This window comes from Arvicanthis niloticus, chromosome 2 (genome assembly GCF_011762505.2).
Source record: "Arvicanthis niloticus isolate mArvNil1 chromosome 2, mArvNil1.pat.X, whole genome shotgun sequence".
Lineage (NCBI taxonomy): Eukaryota > Metazoa > Chordata > Mammalia > Rodentia > Muridae > Arvicanthis > Arvicanthis niloticus.
The window spans coordinates 59163931-59180542 of NC_047659.1; the positions used below are offsets into that span (position 1 = coordinate 59163931).

The 16612-nt window shown below is 36.0% G+C and overlaps 1 protein-coding gene across 6 annotated transcripts in view; it reads right to left on the reverse strand.

Annotated features, from left to right (window-relative positions):
• Window positions 1-16612, reverse strand: part of Tfpi (tissue factor pathway inhibitor) — a 43527-nt gene that overhangs the window by 1777 nt on the left and 25138 nt on the right. For 5 of the 6 annotated variants that reach the window (XM_076928965.1, XM_034495670.2, XM_076928968.1 and 2 more), the window contains exons 6-8: window positions 10086-10262; window positions 9492-9638; window positions 83-262 (exon numbers count right to left, since the gene is read on the reverse strand). In XM_076928965.1, coding sequence (XP_076785080.1) covers window positions 83-262; window positions 9492-9638; window positions 10086-10262 — 504 coding nt within the window. Of the gene's footprint in view, window positions 1-82; window positions 263-5594; window positions 8400-9491; window positions 9639-10085; window positions 10263-16612 lie in introns of those variants that run through there. The other variant, XM_076928969.1, reaches the window with a different exon arrangement.

The window sequence follows — 16612 nt, forward strand, 5'->3', positions numbered from 1 at the left end:
TCATAAGTTAAAGAATTTCATAATTTCAGCATAATTATCATTCCAAATATCAGTGATTTAATGGAAAGCATGTCCTTCATACCTCTTTTACATGTTCTCAGGCAGTCTCTTTTGTTAGTAAAATTGTTATTATTTCCTCCACAGCCAGTATAGTTAAATTGGCGGCATTTTCCAATGGCTGAATTGTAGTAGAATCTTTTCTCACTGGCTTTACATAATCCACTATCTGCTGGTTCAAGACACCAGGAAGGGCTACGATAGTCTAACAAATAAATAAATAAAATTTTAAAGATCAAGAAAACATGTTAAGTTCTGTGCATAGTAAATCTGAGCCTTCTTATTATGTATTCCTTGAAAATTAGCCTTATGGCATATCTTCTGAACAAAGCAGAATCCTACAAAGATTAAAGCACTGTAAAACCTGAGGGTTTCAATTTCCAGAATATGGTTAAACAAATTAAAATGTCCATAATACCATGATTTTTCTCCAATGAACAAAACATAGCACTTTTGATAAAAAGAAAGCCTATAGTTATATTTACATGAACAAACTAGTTATGCACAATTAAAACGATTTATCTTCTGACACTTCAACTATGTATTTATAGATACATATAAATTAGTTTATATGAAATAAACTTTTTATATTTACATAGTATAGTAGGACACTGGTTTGAAATCAATAGCTTGGTCTGTCAACTACGGCAATAATGACAATAAGAGCGGTGATATTAAGTCTGAGGAGAAAATTGGTAGAGCTTAGTAATATTTTTTAAGTTTCTTTGGTGATTTCTCTCAGGAAGGACAAGCTGGTACTTCTCAGCTGTCCAGATATACTTGATGATTGTAAGTGGAAGCTGAACGTAAGGTGTTGGATGGTGTTGAACTATGGAGGAAAACTTTAGTGGCCTTGGCAGATGTTGCAATGTCATACATGCAGGGAAAGACTGATAAATGTTCATGAGCAGGAAATATGACTTTGAAGAATCCAATGGCCAATAAAGGCAAGCAGGCTGTGCAGAAAGCAAGCAGCAATCTTTTGGCACATAAACCCTAAATGGAAAAAATATTGTAAAAGAAAGGAAGAAAAATAAAACAGCACATAAGAAAAGTCTTAGTCTGGTAAACGCATTTTTATCATCTCCTGCCTTCTAGACAGATAGGAAGAAGCCAGTTGTCTGTCTACAGCAACTGACATTCTGAGTAAAGACCTGGAAGATTAGGGAGGACTGGGGATGATGAAATTATGTATAAACAAAGATGTATAAAGGCGATGCGTGCAAAATATAAGACTTATCGTCAGATGGAGACTGTTTAGCTTCATTTAGATTGTTGGCTAAATACATAGACAGTGCATCTGAAAGGAAACCTTAAGCTCTTTAAAGCAACGTCCACATAGTGTCTAATCTACTCATCCTGTGTTCTGCTTCTGTGCACCTTTGAACATGAATGTGCTCCATCGGAAACCCAGGTCAAGAACATGTGATGGGAATAGGTTCTAAACTTCTCACCACATGCTAGCGTTTTCTTTCATGAATAGTCTGAGGAAGTAATTCTAAAGGTAAGAGAGAAATGTTGCAGTCAGGTGATCCTATTGTCCAAATAGCCGCAGAGAGTATCCGTGTTTGCTCACCACTCCCCAGTTTAAATGTGAGTAGTGAGCACCACCTTTGTGTCCTGAACCTCCAAAGCCACCACCCAGGTTCAGAGACAAATGTGGCCAACTAGAAGCAAGTGAGTAAAACTGATAAACAGAGAAATGAATGTATTGCTTGTTTTATGTTTTTCCCAGCAAACACCACACATATTTCATAACAAATTCTATGTAGAATGATATGTGATGTATACATTACTTTGACTTTAGTGCTTTCTATACAAGATGAGTCAGTCGGTAGTAAGATGCAGATAGTGTATGTTAATATAGTGAGATCTATAACGTTAATTACGATGTTTTAATAGTAATGCCCATGCTAAGGTCCCTTATGTCTGGACAGAAAAAAAATTCATTCCCTGAGTACAACTCCTTCTCCACTTAACATGTGACTTGATGCAAGTTTAGCTTCAAAATCAAGTTCAAGCATGTGCCAAAGTGGAAAAAAAAGCTCACTTGACTATTGCCCCTACACCGGAGGTAAGAAGACAAAATGTTACCAGAAACCAAAAGTTTACATCCCAGGTGAAAACTAGAACCAGAACAGTCATTTCTAGGGGAATACAAATTATGGAGGGTATACTACAGGTATAACAGGCACACGGGCTCTAGCTTCTCTCTTTCTCTAACCATCTAATAATCCAGAAATGTTTGCTAATGGCTGATGAAGTAAGAGACCAGTGGAAATGGGTTTAATGCAAGGCAGGACAGAGGAAGTCAGGGGTCGTGTGAAAGCAAGGACGTGGAGCACAAGTGCAACAGGAGAAGCTTCATTACCAACTTAGCCATCCAAGACATCACATTCCTGTTGCCTATGTGCTGTGAGCTCTGCATAAGGGGTCTAGCATAGTTCTGGGGGCTGAGGTCAGTGTGCTCGTGCACACCCCATGCCTTTTGTTATCACACACTGGCTCCACTCAGAGGCGTCTTCCTAAGAATTGACCCATGGCTGCTGTTTGCTTACCAATGTTAGTCCTGATACCACTCCCTGTCCACACAGATCCAATACAGCAGACCTTTGACCCCATCCACGATCATGTTCCTAACACTAGAAAGAATGCTATTTTCAGAGTAGGCTGCAATTTGAAGTTTACCACTAATTATTTTGTACCATACAGAGTTAAGTATTAAAAGCCACAAAATGATTTTCGCTTTGGGAGACTTTCTATTATAAGGTATTTATTTTTTCTAGAACAAAAACTGTAGATTAAATTAAAATAAATTCATTGTTTTTAAGATTATTTTAGTTCTGACTACCATTTAATTACATTATCATACATCATAGGTTTTTTTAAAAAGCAGACAGTTTCTGCAGGATGTTTGGAGTCCTTGACTCCAATTAAATTTTAAAAGGTGAGAAAATGGAATGTTTTTGTACCCCATGAAAAGATAAGTTTGCCTATGTTCAATTAACAAATGTGTTCTAGGCATGGGTAGACACTCACCTATTTAAATTCCAGATATTGATATCTACAATAAAAGAAAATATGTTTTGAAGTAGTTGCATACTGTGATTTTCTGGTCTACATTATGATTAGTGACAGAAATTTAAGATAGAATAAAAAGACACTAACCTGGCTGGTATCTGCTCATGTTCCAAAGGGACTTTAATAGCCAAATGTATTCTATCTTGATCCAGCCATCAAACCAAGTTGAGTGGATTCCATCTAGAAGGCTTTTCTGGTAGTTTTCACCCCCAACCACCTCCTTTTCCAGATTTTTACTAGAAAACATTACATCTAGGATGACTGCTGAAATACATAGTGGTGGCCCAGGGTCTATTCTTCAAGTAAAATATTTTAGGTAGATTTACTTTGTAATTCATACAGTAAACTTTACATTTAATGCACTAAAGCTTTACTGCAATACCCTATTCCCACAATACTTTCCTGTGTACATTTTTATTGTAACAAGCAAATCAGTGTTTATGAACCACTGCATGACCTGTGAACTTGTTTTCTTCTGAGTTTTTTGGGGGGAATTGACTAACAAGTCTTTCCTTTTTTTATTCCATAAGTTGTATTAAAGAGAAATATAATTTTATTACAAATTTTATAAAAATTTAAATAATATGAAAACAGAAAAAATATGAAACAAAACTTCTGCATAATTCTCCTCCCCCAGTTAAGTTTCTATCAATGATTTGGTAAATGTCTTTTGCACGTACAAACTACTCTCTATATACTACTCTACATATTAATACTATCCTTAATGCCTTATGAATGTGTATTTATACCTTATACAATTATACATCCTTTTAAATATATGCATATTTCATCTGTTCTACTAAACATCACTTACAGAGAATCTCATGCCTGTGATTTTAAGATGAACTATTTTGTGTACTACCAATAAGGAAAAATTGATTATATTATTGTATACTATCAGTGAAGGGTTTCATCATGATCACAATAATATTACATGCTGAAAATGTATAACTTAAAATTAGAAAAATATATTAATTTGTATTACATGTCAAGATACCATACATGCAGACATATGGAACCACATACATAAAAATGAAAATAATATATGTTATTCATTGGCCAAAGTACCGAGAGACAATGTTACAAATTATTTCTGTAAATATAGTTTTACCGGGTTGTAAGTTGAGAAGTTTGCTAGGCTAAAGATCTACAGAATAAATGTTTATGTTAAACATATTATATGCTTTTGGACTTCTTCAGCAGAAACTTACAGTCTTTTAATCATTTGCTAAATATTATTTTTTTAAGTAAAATAAAATTTATTGGCAACGCACTGGGGATTTTTTTTTCCTGTATGATGTGATTATGGTCAATTATTATGACTGTTTCCTTTTTTCTGTATGTTTAATGTTCTTAAATTCTAATGGTTGTTACACAATAAAAATAATTGACTAGATTATTAATTACTAATAAGTCCAGTTCCTTAAAGTGATATAAGAAAAACCCAGAGCAGACTGAAACCTGCTGGGTTGGTAATGGACAGTAAGGCCACCATCCCCTGCTTTCCAGAGAACACACATCCTCTCACTGACTGTGTGAACGAAGAAGAGCATCACTGAACTGGCAGAAACCGATGCTCTACTCAGCATTGAAAAGGTGCAAGGACCGCTGGACGATTACGTTGAGGATTACTTTTCCTTCCCTGTGTGTACTGGGCCACTCAGCAGAGGGTAAAGTGTGGATGCTGTACACCCAGGGAACTTGAGATTGAAAGCTCATAGAACAGACTGTAAGAAATTTTTCCTGGACAGGAAAGCCTACACAGATTAATGAGGAAAGAGAGAACCCAAGTAGCTATTTGTTTGCTTCTGTCCAGATGCTGACTAATCCATACCCAGAGCTCACTAAGGTAGCTGTACTCAAGAATTTTTCTTAACAAATAGGCTGTAGACAATGACAACTATGAAGTTTTCATGGACATAGTTTTTTTTTTTCAATGAAATGCCTTATTAGAAAATCTATGTTTGGGGAAAATATACTTACAATCAATACCATCACATGAGTGTTAGCATTTTCATCTTAAAATATTATGCAGAAGGGCTGGAGAGATGGCTCAGCAGGTAAGGATACCTGCTGCTCTTGCAGGGGACCCACATTGCCATCAGTCTGCACTTCCAGGCCAGGAACTGCTGCCAGCTGCCTCATACAATGCACATAGAGATGCACAGACATACATGCATGCAAAACTCCCATACAACACACAAAAAAATAAGTAAGTGTAAAAACATTCTATTGAGAACCCTGTCTAGGAAAGGCTACAGCTCATGACTGCTGACATGTGCACCATAGACCTTTTGTCGTCTGGGAAACAGATCATTCCTTGTCTTCTGCATCAAGAACAATCGTAAATCTTTTTAGACTATCGATATAATTTTTTTTAGGATAGTTTTGGGTTTGAATACATTTGAAGCAACTCATTGTGTGTGGAATAAAAATAATATTAGAGTTAAGCAAGATGAAAATTCAATGTTTATTTAATATGTTGGTCAACATTAATCAAAGAATGGGATTCTAACAATCAGAGAAACAGAATATTTCCAGTTTATCTGAGGAAGTATTTTAGAAAGTCTAGACTAGCTAATGAATAGAATACAACAAAGAGGATGTGGGCTGTAAATCTGGGAAAACAGATTTAGAATATACACAAAAAAATGATGAGCAACTGAGGAAAGCTGGCAGTGGGAAGGGTGGTCTCCCCAGGGAAGACTTGGCAGCAAGGACTTTTACCCTGTGACCTAGGACACTGGTACTTATATTTGAAATTTCAACTTAAGTTTTGTCTGACTCTGTTCTGCCATGCCATCTGTAAGGTCTCATTACTGAAGCCATTTATTTACCTAAATCCTTCTATCTGGCAATCACATCTGAAAAAAAAAAATCCTCCTATTTTCATTCTTCCATTTCCAGGTTCTATTACAATTCTCATCAGCCAGATGATCAATTTTTGATAAATCTCACTTAAGTTAGAGAGCACATAAATTTATACCTCAGGTCCTAAAGGTGGATAGACAAGTGTTTTATGCCTCCAATAATCATAAATAAAATCCAATGACACAAATGATGAAATTTTATTTAGTTAATTATGCTTGAATTTTGCAAGCACTGCATGTTAATTCAGATAACTATAATGAATTAAGATTCCTCAATGTCAGATTACAGTAGTTGTAGTAAGACTATAATAAAATATGCATTCACAATATCTTTGAGCCACTTTTATGCCTATAAACCTAAAGTGAGTCAGGGTTACCATCATCACCACCAAAAATATAAAATCAACAATGTTGTTGATGGCAACACAGAAAGAAGTAGTACATGCTGTTGTAGTGTTTTAAATACTTTATGACATACTAGATTTCATGTGCAGCCAGGAAAAAACTGGAAGCTAAGAGAAAATGCGTGCTTTTTTTCATGGATACAAAACAAGTCAGGAAATTAAATTAAAGAGCTGGAATTAAGCTCAAACTCCATCCATAAAGCTGATGTCCTTGCCCAGTATAAGACATCGCTCCAAAGGTAAGTAAGAAATCTTTCTAGACTAACTGGGCAAATATTTGATCAGATCAAGTTTGTGAAACTTCCTTACTTCTCATCTCCAAATCCGTTCTTCCCTTAATCTCCAATCAAAATGACCTGAATGTACCTCATGCACTGTCACATGCAAGGATCATCAAGTCTGAACAAGAGGAAGAGACCTAATTGAAACTGAAAACTTAATAAGGAGGCTGGAAACCAGTCTTGGAGGCAACAGTGGTGAGCCAAATAGCTCTCCAACATCTGAGGGCAGGAATCATTTGATTGGCATGTTCAACCTGGCCTCATTCTAGAAATCACACACCCTGGACCTTTGTTTCAGGGATCAGATGCACACCAGTGAGCACACTCCTGGCACTCATACAATTAGAAAGTAGGAACTCAGTCCTGTGGTGCTGTGAGGGTTAGAGTTGGGGTCTTCTTACTGATGAAATAAGTAAGATCCTCACCCTATTTCTGCAGAGATCATGTGATTATTAAAGAGAAAAGTGATACTCAGAATTATGACTTAGAGTAGCATAGATTTTCCTAAATTAATTCTTATTCCTAGTCTGTTTGTTGTCCATACATAATTCATATTCCAATATGGATTTTTCCTGCTGTCTTAAGAAAAATAAATCTTAACAAACTAATAGTATTAATTAGTACTTTGGTCTGTATTAATATGCAGGCAAGTGTTTTGTAGCTTTAGAATTGTCACAAACTTAAATTTTTATTATTTAATTCAGTACAAATGTCATTTAAAATAATTGGCTGACACAGTGAAGTTGTCCATTTCATCTCTTGTAAAAGGGTCTGTTGATGTCTGAGAAGCATTTCTCTGGAGGGCTCTGTAGTGTGGGACAATTGTCTTTGACTGGACTCAAGATTGTCAGTGAAGAGTTTGACTAGGTAGGTAGGGTGCTGTCTGTGATTTTGGCAGAGGAAGTGCCACATTCTTCTTTCTTGCCAGCATTCTTGACAGGAAGTAGAAGGCTTGATATGAGCTCTGCTAAAGCTGTCTATTTATGGAAAACCAACTTGCCAGAATGTCAGCACAAGCTACCGGATTGACTGTGCAGGAACACATAGGTTATGAGACAGATCCCAAGCTTCTCAGTGAGAATACAACGGAAAGCCACCATATTGTTTCCAACTGTGCGTGCTTGTTGATGAAATTATGTTTACAGCACTGCCCACAACACCAGTGACTTCTTGAGGTGTGCATCTAAGGATGTAATTCCATAGTTGGTGGGGGACATTGTCTTCCAAGAAAACTTAAATGATTGCAAAATTCCTCTGAAAGTAATCAATGTCTTCCAAGAGAACGTATAGGTGAAAGCATTCTATTGCAGATCTCTAACATGAACACATTGGTGATGACATTTGATTACTGAATAGTTCCTCTGCCAACATCACTCCTCTTCCAAAAGGCCAATGATTATGTATATAATTACATGTGCTTACTTTCTTCTCACCATTTTCTATGTATGTGGAGTTTGGCCCTAGGTCATATGTTGGATAGAGTCAGGAAAGAGTTTGGCCACAGGGTCTTCTTTATCACATCTAGTCACATTCTCCCTGGACCTGGAGGCCGGCATGCCGTAGTATGGCCCTGGCTCAGTACTTAGGTGCTCCTTTTCTCATTCAAAGACCAAGTGCTGGAGACTGAGTTAGCAGTGGGTTTTTTGAAGTCTAACCAAAGATGAGTTTTTTCAAAATATCATAAAGGTGATATAGTACCAAGGCAGCTGTTAAGAGATGATGTATAGAAGCAAAGTGGGCTATGAGAATTTGGAAAATAATTAACTTTTTTCTAAGAATGATCAGGTAGGTCTACCCACAAAGACCCTAAACCAATATGATTGGTCTTTCTTTCCCAGTTGTAAGTTTACCAGTTAGACATAGTAAAAGATTATGTTAACTATGAATGTTATTATTAAAACTTAGTTAATAACAAGTATAAAAGTGTCAGGTACTATGTAAATATTACATATTTGGTCTTATTATTAAATAAGACCAAAGCCAACAAATAACAGAATATACATAGAATGTTCTCCAATCCTAAAGACAAAAATGTGAGTACATGAACGCAGACAGCCTTGACAAGTGTACTCAGCATTCCTCCAACCACCATTTGTTTCTTCTTTTGTAACTGCAGATCACAACATTAATAAATAAGAAATATAAGTCATCTACCATATGCTTAACACTGAGATAAGTGCTGGAGCACAGGCAGGTTATAAATTGTCATATTCAAAATCTTGTAGCATAGTCACTTAAGCAAAGCAAACACACCAAGTGATAACCATATTAAATCAATCTGGTTGTGTAGCCAGAGTAAAGGCAGAGGAAGGAAGTCTCTGTACAGTAGTGAATCCACAGATAAGATGAGTGGGTCAGTGAAAACCAGTTTGGGGGAAAAAACACATAGAATATTCTGTGGAATGAATGTGGATAACATGATTATGAATAATTTCAATGGAAAGAAAGTCTTATATTTAAAAGCTAGTTTTTAAAAATCTGGGATAGGAAAAAGCTAACTAAAAACCCTGACAAATTCAGATTGAGAAATAAGGCTAAATTAAAACAAAGAATACATAAGTACACATTTTTTACATGCTACATATACAGAAGTCCTACTACAAAGCACATTCTAAAAGACATTAAGAAAAATGATGCTTTTATGAGATTAAATGCCTTAAATTCATCAAATGTCCATAATTTAGCATGCCCTCAAATAATAAAATTATTATTTTACAAAAGATAATTGTAACACACACCTTCTATTAATATATCATAATATATTAATAAAATAATAATAATAAAAATCAGATTCTTACCCCGCTTCCTGGGTACTTTGGTAGGCTGAGGAATCACAACGTTATTCACAGTAGAGCGATCAGTTACAGTATTGAGGTCAGTTACAGTATTGAGGTCAGTTACAGTATTGAGGTCAGTTACGTAGTCATTCGTCTGTAACTCGTTCACTGGTGGGGAGGGGGGGAGAAGCCATAAGGAATTATTATCTGAAAACACAACAGAGCTTCACATCCTCACAGACAAGCAAATGTAACTGTTGTGTTAAAAACAACAAAGCTGTAGCAATTGAGTTACCTTTTTCTTACTTTTTATGAGTAATTATTAACCTTCATATTTTATAAGAGATTTCACCACTCCTACCATTTTGCTGAACATATTCTGCAGTACTCTGAGGAAAGTTAAGTCCTTTATCTGAAAACATTGTGAGATGCAGAGTAACTGTAAAGATGTGTTAATTCTCTGTTTATTTCTGTTTGTTTAAGCACAATGGTGAATCTCTTTCAAACCTAATTTCTGTTTGTCTGGTTTAAACAGAATCTGAGTACATTCTCAGGGAATCCTTATTTTAAGCGATACCGGCATAGGTACCCAAGTGAGATGAGAAGGGACCGTACCTGGATCCTCACAGGTGTTCTTGCATTCATCCAAAGTTTTAAAATTGTTGCTGTTGCCCAGGCACCCGCCGTACTTGAATTTTTCACACTGCTTTGACTGGTTGTTATAAAAATACCTAGTCATGAAACCTCGGCAGATTCCAGGATCCTCTTCCAAGTAGCAGAAATCGGGCTTTTCTAGAAATTGCAAAGGATGTCAGAAAGAAGTATTTTCGTTTTGTAAAGCATTTAGTTACTTTAATGAAATTCATAATTAACTTACTTAGAAAAGTCAGTTTGAAAAGTTTAAAGACTAAACAAGAAGACATTTCATATCTCATTAAAAGTAAATAAGATGACCTTATTACAAACTGAATCATTATCCTTTTTGGTGATGAAAGTATATCTTACATTTTTTTTTAATCAGGTATTTTAGCTCTAAGTTTCTTAGATTACAGAGAATTTTATCAACATTTTCATGAACCAATAAAATAAAGATACTGGATTATTTGATAATGCACTGACCTTGCTATAGAAGTACAAAGTATTATGGTAAGTTTTGCTTTAATTATTTTTGTTGTTTACTAAGAAACAGTCTACCAGAGTGTTAGGAATCACTAGGGAAAAAATACTGTGTCACTTCATTAAGAATGAAAGGGGCTTTAAACTTTGGAAAGGATCTTAGAGGTACGGAAGCTGTCCTGGCTATTCTTGGAAGTTCCTGAATTCTTATGCTGGAATTAATATCTGTACCCAGTATGGCATCCTCCACTGTTAGGCCTCTCCCTCCCTTCCCACCCTCTCTTTTCTTCTTCTTCCAAGCACTGGACTGAACCAACAATGTAGAGGCAGAAAGGAAATACATGTTCAGGGATTAGAAGAGCTTTTGCAAAGTCTAAAATCCTTTCTTTGATCATGTTCCAAAACAGGCTAAACATAGCTGTCACAAAATTTATAATATCATGACCTACATTACAGTCTCTGTCTGCATGTGTACTGTTTAGAGAATTGAGTTAGTGTTCCAATGTATTGCAATCAACAGCCTTACCACATTTGACTATTTTAAACAAAGTTGCAATTCCTCCATTTTCTCCTGTAAATGTATTTCTGTGGTAGTAAAATGAACTATTATACCCTACAGTGTCTTAAAGTACCTTGTTTTCTATATCAGGAAGTCAGTGTTCACAGTGTTCTATTATCAAATTTAAAAAGCATGTATTCCATGCACTTCAGATACAGAGGTCAGGGTCCGCTGAGCTGGAAATAACCCAAATTCCTGAGGAATTAGTTTTCATAGGATAGATTTCATAGAAGGAGGGTAAGGGAGAAGGGGTTTGTGAGGGTGGGACTGGAAGGACAGGAGGGAGGGGGACCGCAGCAATGTTACGTGAATAAGTGAATACATAAATGAAAAAATGTCTCTTAGGAAAGTCAGAAGCTACTCTGACAAAGTCACACCAACATGACTGCCTGAACATGAGCTGAACAAGGACAATGACAACAGACATGCTAAACATGGACTCGGGGAGGGGCACGAGTCCTCATCACTACACGAAGAACTACAGGAAACTGAGAAAAACTGAGAGTGGGAGAAACGGTCTCCAGGGAAGAGTACACCAATTAGTTATCCAATGCCTAATGGTTAGCCCTGAAAACATGTGTGTGTGTGTGTGTGTGTGTGTGTGTGTGTGTGTGTGTTACATTATACAAATTAATCAGATTATACTTATGTATTTAGGAATAAATATTATGTATTTAGAGCATATATTATATATTTAGGACCATATATGTGTGTTTGTGTGTGTGTGTGTGTATGTATGTATGTATGTATGTATGTATGTATTTGTAAGATTGTAAGAGTTTTCTATGAGATTATATCTCCTAGAAAAGTCAGAAGCTACACTGATAAAGTCTCATGACTATATATATATATATATATATATAATCATGACTGATATATATGTGTATCAGCAATTAATGAAAAAAAGATCCATAAATTTAAAGACCAAGTAAGAATATATGAGAGGGTTTTGAAGGAGGAAAGGAAAAGAGAAAAGGTGTAATTATATCACAATCTCAACAAATAAAAGAAATAAAACAAGAGCATGTGCTCAACAAGATTAGTGATAACCACAGTAGTTGCCGATCTGAAGATAAATTCCCAACTAAAAGTTTTTATTAAAATACCGTTTTAGTACAGAATAAAAATCTTTTTTCTGGACTAAAGAGATGGATCAGTGGTTAAGAGCATAGACTGCTCTTCCAGAGGTCCTGAGTTCATTTCCCAGCAACCACATGGTGGCTCACAACCATCTGTAGTGGGATCCAATGCCCTCTTCTGGTATATTTGAAGATAACAATGGTATGCTCACATACATAAAATAAATAAATAAGTCCTTTAAAAATCTATTTTCTATAGCTTCTCAAAAAAGCAAATACAAAGTTAACTTTGTTTCTTATTGGCTCTTAAAGTGAATGCCAGTGCAATTCTTATGTTTTTCCTTTTTCAAATTTAAGTGAACTTAATTGTCTTCAAAATGATGGCTTCACGCATATGCATCATTGAATGGTTAAATCTGAATAATTAATAGAGCACCTCACATCATTGTAACATTTTTAGGCTGAGAATACAATATCCACTCTCTCAGCTTTCAAAGGGGTTAAATACATGGCATGCTAATGTTACATGACTGTCATCTTCATGCTCAATGACAGAACTTTGTTCCTCCTACCCACCGACTCTATCTCCTCAATCATCTCAATGTCACTATCATTAAACTGGGTATTGATTTGTCCTATTTCAATGTTAGTAAGCATAATAAGACAGAATTTCTCTGTCAATCCCTTGTTGTCTTGGATCTCACTCTATAGACCAGACTGGTGTTGCAGGATATTTAATCATACTGTAAACCCAGAGATTATGCTATTTACAGGAGAAAAAAACTGGTTTTAGTTGCAGTGTGGCTCAGCCTTAGCACACACCTTGAATCCAAAAACTTTCTGCTTGAATATTGTATACAGAATTAAATAATGTCAGCCATAGGTCAAGGGGTGGAACAAGCCACCAGTAACAGGAAGGGAAGACGGGATTATTAGAAAAACCATGGAAAGTAAGAGGAACTCAGGAGGATGGAGAGAGAAATAAGGACATTTAGTTAGAACATTTTTGAGACTGCATAAGGGAGGGAGGGGCATTCGTCTTGGGATATTAGCTCAAGAGGAAGGTCAGAGTCGTTTACTAAAATTATACAAGGCCCAAAAGAAGTCAAGCCTTTTGCAAAGATTGACTTCGCCTGTAAATAGAATCGTATGAAATTCATAGTCAGACAGATTTTAACTGAATCTTTGGCTTTGGAAACTGCTAATTCAGAACTCAAAAGGGTGATTAGATCTTTAAAGGCAAGATCAGCACAAATGAACGGATTAAAATGCAGCTGATATTGGATCTCACATTTATGATGGTACTCTGATAGAAAAAGTAATTTCTGAAAGTTTTTAGAAAAATTAAAATGTCAGCTGTTTTAACTATGGTAAGCAAGGTTGTTTGAAAAGGGAGTATAGGCAAGGTGTTCTTAGAAACTATGTTTTTTCTAAAGATAACCCAAAAAGAAGGCCCTAATCTTCTGGAGTATGCAGAAGGTGTAGCAAAGGCCAGTATTGAATTAATGAATGCAGATCAACAAGGGACAGGCAACATAATCCTTTGCTATCAGGAAATGCCCTAGGGGGCCTCCTGTAAGCCCCAGTATCAAAACTGACAGGGCAATGAAAGACTTAATGCCTGTTTTTTACAGCAACACTGTTCTGAATATAATCAAGGAAGAAAAGCTTCAGTAGATAAACAAAAAAAATTCAAGAGAAACCAGAAAACAAGTATTTCTGCAATCTCTATAAATGATCAAAAAACAAAGCTATAAATGCCATTGAAATTGAAGATTTAGTAGACACGGAAGCAGATGTAACAATAATTTCACCAAAATCATGCCATCCAGATTAGCCTCTTCAGGAGGTAAATATTTAGCTTCTAGGGATTGGACCTTTATCGCAGGTGAAACAAAGTGCAAGATGGATCCAGTGAATAGGGCCAGAAAAAAAAATGAAAATCATGTGTGGCTAATATAGGCATAAATTTACAGGGATGTGATCTGTTGCAACAATGGGAAACACAGACTAACACTCCTCCAATCTCAGAAACAAACCATAAAATGAAGAATGCTTCTGAGAAAAATATTAAAAGTTACTATCAAGAACAGTCACAGACCGTTCAGGTTGTACAGACCGTTCAGGTTGTACAGACCGTTCAGGTTGTACATAGGCAGAACCCAACAGCTGTTGGTCTTTCAAAGGTACCAAGTGCTCTACCTTTAAAATAGTTAACTGACAAACCTATGTGGATGGAACAATAGCCTTTGACATGAGAAAAGTATGATAATTTACCAAAGGTACATTTGCCTTATTGGCAGAAAATGAAAACTGTAGATTTCCACATGGCCCACGCAATCTTAGAAATCAGCTTTTGAGTTTTCTTCTTAAATAAAAAGGATATTTTTGCTGTTTGTGTTTTTAATAAAAATACAGTTAAGAGATTGAAAATGTTTTAAGTAAATTCAAAGGGTCACTACAGTTTCAACTTCTTTTCTGAATCTCTAAGGAAGGGTTGGAGTGATTTGGGGCTAAGATAAAATATTTTATCCCAGTGGATCTCTATAAAATAGTTGTTTTCTAAACTATAGAGTTACAGTGAACGAGGTGGTGGTGGCAAAAGCTTTTAATCCCATCACCCAAGGGCAAAACTCAGATACAGCTCCAAATTGGTATGTTTACACACTAAAGAAATTATATATCATATTTATAGATTATTATAAAAACCCTCTACAGGGTTACTAGAAAAGAATCTAGTTTCCAATGGGAGCGGAAACAAAGAGCAGTTTTTGTGGCTGACAGTAAGCTCATCTCCATGCATGCAGCCCTGACCAGTATTGAACCAGATGATACCCTAATTATAGATATCATACTTATTGGTGAATTGGCAACTGGAGACTCTTCATAAACTCTCCACCAACATTTGCCTGTTGGGTTCTATTGCAAATATTTTCCATATAGAGAGAGTTAAATAACCTCTCTTTGAGAAACAAATCTGGACATTTTGTGAGGCATGGAAACCGTATACTCAGTCATTGCCAACTACCGTATGATCACAAGGGCACCCCTTACAATGACTGGACAGCTCATAGATTGGATCTGTTCAAACGCAGAGTCCTTCATAGGCTTAGCCATGGAAGGAAAGGTATTACAGTGGAACTGATACCTACATGAATTCCTTCATGACCAGGATGTGGTAGCAAAGGCGTCTGTGACTTCCCACACACTGAGGAAATAGTTCAGTTGCCTAAATGACTCATCCTCTACCCCAAAAGAGGCACCTACTGAACTGTGGGTACTGACAGAATGGTCACAACATTTGGCTAACACACAGCTTACTGATGGCTCATCAAACACTTTTGGAACCAAAACTAATGGCGAGTGGCAGCCTATAGACTGGGGGATAGAATGGCCAGAAATGACAAAGTCAGTGCAGCACCATTAGCTGAGACAAACAACTAGGAAAGCAAAAGGGAAATCTCTGCCTTCTCCAATTCATGGTGCATGTGCAATGGTACAGCTATATGGTCATCAAAATGGAAAAATCACTAACTGGCAGATAAATGACAAAGATACCTGGTCCTGGGAGGCATGAATGGAAATGGCAAAACCTAGCACAGCTTAGCAAAGACATCAAACTTTATGCAGCACATACAGGCAAGACAGATAAAACATCTAAAAATAATGAAATAGTGGACAAAATGGCATCATGTTTAGTTAAGACTGGAATATTAAAATTTGCCAGGGAACAAATTCAAACTAAATCAGCAAAAATGGTAGATTACATTTGAAAAACTTGAAAATTTGCCCCTAACACTAAAAAATAAGGGAAACTGAAGAACCAAATTAAACCAGAACAACCCTATAAGAATACCTATTATAAGGAATTCATAGCCACATTGTGGTTCTCCGCTTTAATCCCAGAACCTGGGAGACTCAAACCTGTAATCCCAAAACTTGAGAGGCAAAGGCAGATACATAAATATTACAGTGATTTAAATTTAAAAGCTGATTGTGAAAGGCAGGCTGAAATTCAAAGTGAATGTCCTTTGTGATATAAAAATAAATGCACTTAAGCCTTGAATGTATATATAAGGAGAGAGGGAAATACAGGTATATTTATTTACACATATTAAGGTATATTTAGTTTCAAATTTTCAAAAAAAAAATTTTTTTTAATTCCAATTGAAAGATAATACTTTTCCTGTTGCCAAAAACACTTTTCCCTGGGAAGGATATAACAAGCCAAAAAAAGAAATCCCCAGAGTTAGGGTTGGGGTAAGGTTTTGTTTTTATCTTTCCAGGAGAATAAAAGTATCCAACTAAGGAAACTAGAGACCACTGGACAAGTGAAATATCTGAAGAAAAAGGAGCGATCATCATCAGAAAAGGTCCCAAGAAAAAGA